Below are 8,974 nucleotides of genomic sequence, written 5' to 3' on the forward strand. Positions count from 1 at the left end.
TTAAGTGTTTAAATACGCAAATACTTCGAACGGAATAATATACGCTTTTAACTTGATAATATGGATATCTCGTCTCCAACGGGTTTTGTTCTTAGTAGAGTGATTTAATTTTGCTAAGCTTTCAGAAGTTGCAAAATCCTTATTTATATATATATATATATATATATATATATATATATATATATATATATATATATATATATATATATATATATGTATATATATATATATATGTATATATATCTGTATATATGTGTGTATGCGTATGTGTGTGTATACATATCACGTGCCCGTTGATCTATTTCCTAATCGATGTGTACGCACAATACATTACAAATTATGTTATGTAAGAATGTTTTATTATTTCACAGGGTTCGATATCAGCAACGAGCGAAAGAGCTTAAAGCAGAAAGACGAAGGAACGAAAAGCTGTCAGGAGGGGGGAGTTTAGGCAGAGCCTTTTCAAAATCTTTTTCTGGTGGTCTATCACATGTTGAAACGTTCAAACAACAAAATGAATCTCATCTATCTGGCTTGCAAAAATTAACGCTAAGGGTAAGATATTTCAGGATGACTTTAAGGTAGATTTAAATTTGCATAGGGGCTGTGAAGCACACAGGTAAATTTTTGCTTCCCTTTATATATATATATATATATATATATATATATATATATATATATATATATATACTATTATGCCTTACATTGTTTTGTTACCTAACACACAGGATATACAAAAAATGTTAATAATATTTGTGATCAAATAAAATACGGAGTTTATAAATGTTTTCTTTGGGGGAGGGGAATTGTCGACACGGCCTTAGTTATTCTCTCATGTCCCTCTTCTGAGTACAATTATGTTTGTTCTGACGTGGACGTACTTTAACTATATAATTGATAAAACTAATCCCACACTATAGTCACTTAAAAATGAGATATAAAAAAAGACAAATTTTGGTATGATCAGAGTTATTTGCTTTTTTTTTCTAATAGCATTTTAGCAATCTAATACGGCATCTAATACTATGTTCAAGTTCCTTTTTTACTAATACCATTTTGTTGCATACTATGTTTAGCTTGCAGACAAAAAATCTTCTGTGGAGGGTTTTCATAAGCTTAATTTGGGAAAAAAACACCCCTTGAATTCACATTGTGGGTCAATCATCAAAATTAAACTTAAAAATTGAATATAGCCCAAACCATATTATCGAGCAAGAAATAAATTTTTAGAAATGGTGTGGTATGTAAAATTGTTTTTATTGACAAGTGTAAGCATGTAAGTAAGTTCCAGGAGACCGAGCTTCGCTCGTTGTAAAGAAAGATAGTTTTTTTCTTAGATAGCTCTCGCAAACAACTTAATTTAATTTTATTAAAATTAAATATATGCTGAAGCTACGCTATAGTTGCATTTGTCGAAAAAAAAAACTATAAACTCATTAAGGATCCTTGTTCTTCTTTGATTTTATCTTCTAGTTGGCAGCAATTTACCCTCATCTTTATTCCTTGCTCCGAGGATATTGATCATAGCTTGAACTTATAACTCCCTGATAGTTCAAGCCTTCACGCGTAAAAAAAAGTAAAAGAAAAAGAAACTGATTTTATTTCAAGTAAATGATCTCCCTTTACATTAAAGAAAAAAACATTTTCAGAGGCTTACAGAGCCAAACCTCCAGGGGATCATAAGATTATATGAGGGGCGTCTGCTATTCACAAAAGGCTCTCTACATCCTTAACTTTTTAAATTTTTAATGCATTTGAACCTGCATTTGAATTTTTATGTACTTAAAAATATTCCCTGGGGATTCCAGCAAGCAAATAGAAGAAAATATCCATTTACCCTTGCCTCGGGATGTCAATTTCCCTTTACATCTATCAAAGGCATTTTTAAAAAGAACATAAATTCTTTTCCTGGGGACGGAGGAGAGGTGCTAGTGAGCTAAATGAGGTTTGAGAGTACAGTGAAAATGTTGAATGAACCTGAAAAAAGGTTTAGCCTTTCACGTCTCCACGAGATTATCAAGAAATACTGTATATTTGTGTTTAAAAGGATGTACAAAGTTTTCGCAGGATATTATTGTAAAACTTGGTTACATGGCTAGAGTAATTTAAAAGGATCCACAAAATTTTCAAAGAATATTATTGAGAAACTTAGTTACATGGCTAGAGTTTAGGACTAGCAATGTCCAGACAAATGAAGATACTCACAATCCGAAAAAAAACTATATGACAAGAGCTTGTTACTTGAACTAGTGAACTAATCCTCTTTAGACCGCTATTCGTCATCAGGTATAGATAATTTTTATGTCACAGATCTAGAAGACATAAAAAGTGCAACAGGCCAACAGGTGTGTGGTCAATCATCATGGTTGCAACACAAGGCCCTTAGCAATCGAAAGTTCGAGGACATATTTTGAAAAAAATTGCCTAGTGATAAAACTTTGGTATTTGAAGCTCATTCAGGAATAGTAACTATTATTCGGTTTATCTTAATAGTAAAAATTTATTGCGGAAAAAACTATCGGGAATTTTGAAAAAGACCTTGTTACCCCTTGAAAATGGCGGTGGATCGAAATAAGAACTGCACAACATGATTCACCATGGTCACAAATATGCGATCAGAGATTTAAGCCTTACTTTTAAAAACTCGAGGAAGCCATATTTTATTCTGTGCATTGTCAATGTCTCTTTTTTTCTCTGATGCTAGTGGGGCACAGGTACATCACAGAGTACGCTATCTTAAATTGTCAAATGGCACCAAAAATGGCTTTTCGGGACCATTTCTTGAGTGGTAAGGCTGCCAAGCATAACAAAGATACCATAAGAATCAAACAGTTGAAAACTGTTGACCGTAGGATAAAGACCACCCCCTCCAAGTCAGCCCCCGTAGGATCCAACCCTCTTAGTATTTGAAGACCAGAAAACGTGTTAAAAAATACTGCCTAATGAAAAGATTCTTTATTTGAGTTTGGTTCGGGAATAAAAGCTGTTATTTGTTTATTTTTATAGTGAAGGTCAATCATTTTTTCTTATAGAGAATTTTGAAATAAGATTGAAAACTTAATATGCCTCTTTTTTCCTTTTTTATATCTCCAGCATTAACAGGGCACTGGAACTTCTTAGAGAACTGTTTAAGAGCTCGTTTCAAAGCTATTTCTCACTATTTGTTTCATTCCTGGAGCACAAAGGCTTGGAACAATAAACAATGTACCATTTAAGTTTTCATAGTCGAAAACCCTTAACCGGATGTTTACAGCCCCCCCCCTTCTGAATCCATTCCCTCCCCGTCCTCTTAGCATGTGGAAAGTTAAAACCAAGTTTTGAAAAAATTACCCAGTGAAAAAATTTCATTAAATTGGCTTCAGGAATAATAACTGTTTTTTTTTATGTTTCACTAATGGACCTTTTGTCTTCGAGACGGGGAGCCGTCACTGAGGCTCACAAAATGATTTTAAGGTATGGAATGGCCTTAAACTATGAAAATAAAACATAATTTACTTTATTATCATGCATCTAGATATGCAGTTAAAGATGAATTAAAGTTACTTTTGGAACTAAAAATTTCTAAAAGAAGAAAGACCCTTCTGGTGCATCCATTTTCAAGCCAAAAAGTAAATAAGAAATACCGTCCCCTATCGTTGGCAAATCCTTCCTTTTAAAGCTTTTACTTCTTTAGAAGTTACTTTTCTTTACTTCTTTTAAAAGTTTTTTTTTCTTACATGGTTTTCTTCTATTTAATGCTTCTATCTGATTACAACCACTGAATAGTACACTCACTTTTCACCAATATTTGCTTTATACCCACCATCAATTGACACAGATTTTCCTGTAATAGTGCAGAAACAATTGCCAAAGTCTTATCCCCTTAAAAATTACATAACTATTTCACCCTCTTCTACTTTACACCCGTCGAGTATTCAGAATTGGTTGAGCTGTCATGCCATAACTTGTTAAGCTTGGATACGAGATCCAAATAAACGATAAAAACCAAAAAAGACATCTACTTTTCCGAAAATCTTAGAAAAACTATTTAACTTATCCCTATTTATGCCGTAGATATAGATATTCAGTTTTAATGAAACTTATATCATCAGAAAACGTATTTTGTTTTTTCCATGAAACGGAGTAGAATTAAAACTTTGTTCGAAGGAAATATCACTTGAGCAATTTGGTAGCTTTGTGAGTTCACTATGATGCTGCCCGGTTTGGCTGAAAACCTTGCTGACACAGGAGATTCTCAATGGCTATCGATGATGGCTAGTCCTCTGGGAGAATACACTAAGGACAACTACTAACACTCGTCTTCCGAAAATAGATACAGCCCCTGAGATGGATGGTCTGCAAGTAGAGCAATTACAGTACGTCATACATGGGCTGCTCAAACTCCTAGCTTTGTTATTCCAGATGATTTTGGTCCCAACAGTGTGTCCCTAACTAACTACGTGAAGGACTAGTCACATGTATGCTTAAAAAGAATAAGGACCCAATGCTATGCAATTCATATATACCTATTACCGTATGCCCTGTTCTTAGCTAGTTACTTGTAAAAATAATATATCCGTTTCTGCGCCAAAAAAAAAATGTGATTTTGGGCACCATAATTTTGGTTTCAGACAAGGATTTGGAGTACAAATTTGTACAAAATCCACATTTCGTGTTTTGACTATAATGAAACGATATAAGATGATGAGAAAAAGCCTGTGCGTTTGCGCAGTTGATATTTCTAAAGTTTTTGATTCCATTTTACATTCACAATCTTTAGTTGTTTTATTAAATAGCGGAACTAATGGTTTTTATTTGCACGTGCCTTTGGAATTGGTACTAGAATTCAATAACCCGGATCCGTTCTCACGATGGAATGGGAAACCCTATTCCCGTGAAGTGTGGGGTAAAGCAAGGCTCAGTCTTAACTCCATCCATCTTCAATAACGCACCTAGGACAGCAACGAGAAACATCCCACCCTATATTATTGATGGCCATACTGATATTAGTCACCTGTCATATACAGATGGCATACTTCTTCTTGCTGAAAACCTCTGTTCAATGGAAAGAGCAGTTGAGGCTCTTCAGGAGTTTGTCTAAGATATGCCTTTGTATTGAACCAATGACTGAGTTCATGATTGTAAACCCGAATGAAAATGCACAATGAGAGCCCTTAAAATAGCCTCGATCACTGTTCCTAGATCGGACCCTCTGAATTATTTGGGTGTTCCTTTTGGTCCATCGATAGGAGCGACATGCACTCCAGTTGTTAACGAGTTAAAAAAGAAACTCCGCAAAACAAATGGTTTGCTGGCAAAAGTTAGATGGCAATTTGACGAATAACGTTAGGAAAGCTTTACAACTCAATGTTTGCACCACATGTGTTTTTATAATTCCGTTTTGGAATCTGTTCTCTACAACTGATAATACACAAGTTAGGGTCCATTTTTACTGGTATGCTAACTATTTTATTGGTATCCCTTTGGGGTCCAGGTGCTCACACGATGGTAGAAAAATAACCTTGTTTTTGATATATGTGTGAAGATGGGGGAATTACCACCTCGTTTTGAAGACCCGTGTAAGAAAATATCGGACTTTCCGCTAAACCATCTATTATATACGTTTGGGTAGATTTATAGTTCCTGTGTCTTAGATTGGATTTAAGTTTCCAGTTGTTTTTCTTTCTTCGTTAAATATGTTGATCCCTTTAATATATTAGAAAAAAATAGGTCTTTTTAACTGAAAGTAAGGAGCAACATTAAAAATTAAAAGAGGGAGCAACTTAATATTCTAATGCAGACTAGAATGTTTCCCCAGATGATCAGTGCATTAAAATCAAATAATTTTAATGTTATTTTACCCACTGTTTATTCCTTAGACTTGGTCAAACTGACATCTAAGTGTCTCACTTTTGAAACTCATTAAATTTTTATTCAATTACATGTCCTTAAACTTCAATAACAACGGAAATTTCTAGTCCCTTCTGAAGCAGGAGAATACATTTTGCTTTCCCTTTCCTTGGTAATACGAAATTATATTTAAATAAAGGGAGACTAATTGATAGCCTCCCTCTAATGAATAATGTATTTCTGACTTGGTTTATTTTGTTTTACAGTTTACCACTTTGAGGAAGTCACAAGTAAGTATTTTTATTTGAAAATAAGGTATTCTAATTGTAATGCAATTTTACTGGATAATACATTTTATATAGGTACAATATCTTAAGGGATTAGCGATTAAAGTGGTAAAGATAGAAGATACGAACATCTAAAGTAAATAGTATAGACATATTAGCATATAATACATCTAATATATAATACAATCTAAATAGCACATTTGTATTGCATAACAATACATAATATGAGCTTTAGTCTGTATTATTATTTATATTTAATGCCATATCCAAGCATATTTATTTACAAAAAGATCTTCCTTGTAATGCTATTCAAAACTAATCATCTCTTACTAATAAAAATACCTCTTGTCAGGCAAGACGCAAACACTAAAACTTTTTCTGATAAACTATGTTATTTTCAGTCAATGATGGATAATCCATTATTATTGTTTCAAGCCGCTTCCATTGAGAACACTAGCTCCGTTATCCAATAAAAAAAAATCTGTGATTATTTTCACAAAATAATGATTGCTTTCACACTGAATATCAGCAGTGAATGACACAGCTGCAAATACAAATATATCTATTTAATATAAATATGAGGTTTGTCATGGCCATTTATCCTTGTCTTTTGCAGGTTAAGGTAAGATCTTCATTTAGCTCAAGGGTGCTAAGTGTCTATCGGTTTTATGCCAGGACAGAGAATTGTCTATTCCTTAGCAATTAATCTGCTAATTTAGTTTTCTCATATAGTTCGACCAGTTTCTACAGCTTCTAAATTATAATAATTTCCCAAAAATAGAACGTATCAGAGAACCCTACTGTAAAGGTTTCAAACGCTTATCTGCAAAAATGTGGAATTTTGTATTTTTTTTTTGCCAGAAGAAAGATGACGGATGCGTGTTTATTTGTTTGTTTTTCCCAGGGGTGATCGTGTCGACCCAGTGGTCCTAGGATGTCGCGAGACGGCTCATCCGAACGGAAATTAAGAGTTCCAGTGCCCTTTTTAAATGACCAAAAATTGGAGGGCAACTAGGCCCCCTCACTCATTTTTTTCCCGAAGTCACCGGGTGAAAATTTTGAGATAGCAATTTTGTTCAGCATAATAAAAAAATATACTAAATATGTCATTGAGGACGACTTAATCCCCCACAGTCCTCGAGGGAAGGGCTGCAACTTATGAACTTTGCTCATTGTTTGCATATAGTATTGGTTATTGGGAAGCATACAGACGATTTCAGGGGGGAAATTTTCTGGTGGAGGGTCGGGGGAGGGGGTTACGCGGGAGGATCTTTCCAAGGAGGAATTTTCAATGGGGGAATAGAAATTTCCATGAAGGAGGCGCAGGATTTTCCAGCGTTATTAAAAAAACGATCAAAAATTAAATAAAAAAATTTAAGTTTTTTAAACTGAAAGTAAGGAGAGACATTAACACTTACGTATAGAAATTATTAAGTATATGAGGGGGTTTGCCCCCTCGTCAATTCCTCACTCTTTACGCTAAATTATTTTTAGTACTTTCAAAAGAGCTATTTATTCTAATTAAACGGTCTTTGATTCAAGGGTCATTCTTAGAGAATTGGAACAAAATTTGAACTTTATCGTAAAGAGCGAGGTATTGACGAGGGTGCAAACCGCCTCATATACGCAATAATTTCTGATCGTTTTAAGTTTTAATGTTTCTCCTTACTTTCAGTTGAAAAAACTTATTTTTTTTATTTAATTTTCACTGCAAGAGTTGCTCGAATAATTCTCTCGTCCCATATAGCTACAATGTACACTTCTTTTTATGACTTTTATTAAAAATAATATAGATTCAGTGATTTTATATGATGAGGAGTCTTCTAGAGAGTAGTCTTCTCACCGGCCTACCAAAATCGGACAAAACATACGAATTAAAAGTCAATGAAATAAAAAGGTCAGGACAACCATATTTTTTAAGACAGTTGTCTAACATGAATCACTTTCCAAAAATACGTGTTCTTATCCCCCTCCCCCCAAAAACGGAAAAATATATGAATACACTCTTAAGCTTCAATACAAATATCAGAACCACGATGACCAAATTTCTTGAGCACATCTTCAAAAGTATTATAATTATTTTCTTTTATTTAAATTTTTCAGAGTTCTTTAAACAAAGGAAATCAGAGAAAGTACGATCACCGTTTGAATACGACAACACCATACATTAGCAGCCCAATGTCCCCGGTTTCACCTGTGTCTTTCGTGCCAACTTACAGTTTTCTACAACCTCGTCCAACATCATTAGTTGATGAAAGAAGACCAAGCTCAGAAAAGCATCGCAGAGTTCGGTCAAGTGGAGAAGCAGAACCGCAGATCACCAAAATATGATCTTGATCGGTGTCCCTTAATAATTTTTTTGTTGTGCTATTGAAGCAGAAAAAGAAATGAATCGTGGCTAACAGCTCAGCCGGTTGACACATATCCTTTTTTTCCAAGAAAAAAGAAGAAAATGTGAAGTGATAGTTCGTGACGTACATTCCATTCAAAGTATAGATCTCTTATTTTTCGTTTTGATTTTCAATACATTGAAAACTTATTGATTTTAGTTTTTGTTTTTAACTGGACGACAACAATAGGTTTTTACATCCTGACTACTCTATATACACCTTGAAAAATGGTAAAACCGAATTGTTCAAGAAATGATCAAACTCATTTAGCTGTAGGTCCTTCACCATAAATTTTTTATTTCTTTTTATTTACACAGAAAGAATTATTAGTGATGGAATTTCTGTTGCACCAGAACAATCCAGAATAAAAAACTACAGCTGACCGTACTTAAAAAGATCATACGAGCAGTGCATGCAACAGTAACAACGTTTGGAAATACTGCTATCAGAAGTGTGACATTATCTCGT

The 8,974-nt window shown here is 34.0% G+C and overlaps 1 protein-coding gene across 4 annotated transcripts in view; it reads left to right on the forward strand.

Moving 5' to 3' along the window:
* The window catches only part of Liprin-gamma (liprin protein kazrin), a 212,433-nt gene extending 203,791 nt beyond the window's left edge, over nucleotides 1-8,642 (forward strand). For 3 of the 4 annotated variants that reach the window (XM_089107912.1, XM_089107906.1, XM_089107917.1), the window contains exons 15-17: nucleotides 372-555; nucleotides 6,096-6,119; nucleotides 8,220-8,642. In XM_089107912.1, coding sequence (XP_088964038.1) covers nucleotides 372-555; nucleotides 6,096-6,119; nucleotides 8,220-8,447 — 436 coding nt within the window. In that variant the 3' untranslated portion in view covers nucleotides 8,448-8,642. The remainder of the gene's footprint in view (nucleotides 1-371; nucleotides 556-6,095; nucleotides 6,120-8,219) is intronic. The other variant, XM_089107920.1, reaches the window with a different exon arrangement.
* The last annotated feature ends 332 nt before the right edge of the window (nucleotides 8,643-8,974 follow it).

Source organism: Artemia sp. Qi Xiang Cuo, chromosome 1, assembly GCF_049724085.1.
Source record: "Artemia sp. Qi Xiang Cuo chromosome 1, ASM4972408v1, whole genome shotgun sequence".
Classification (NCBI taxonomy): domain Eukaryota; kingdom Metazoa; phylum Arthropoda; class Branchiopoda; order Anostraca; family Artemiidae; genus Artemia; species Artemia sp. Qi Xiang Cuo.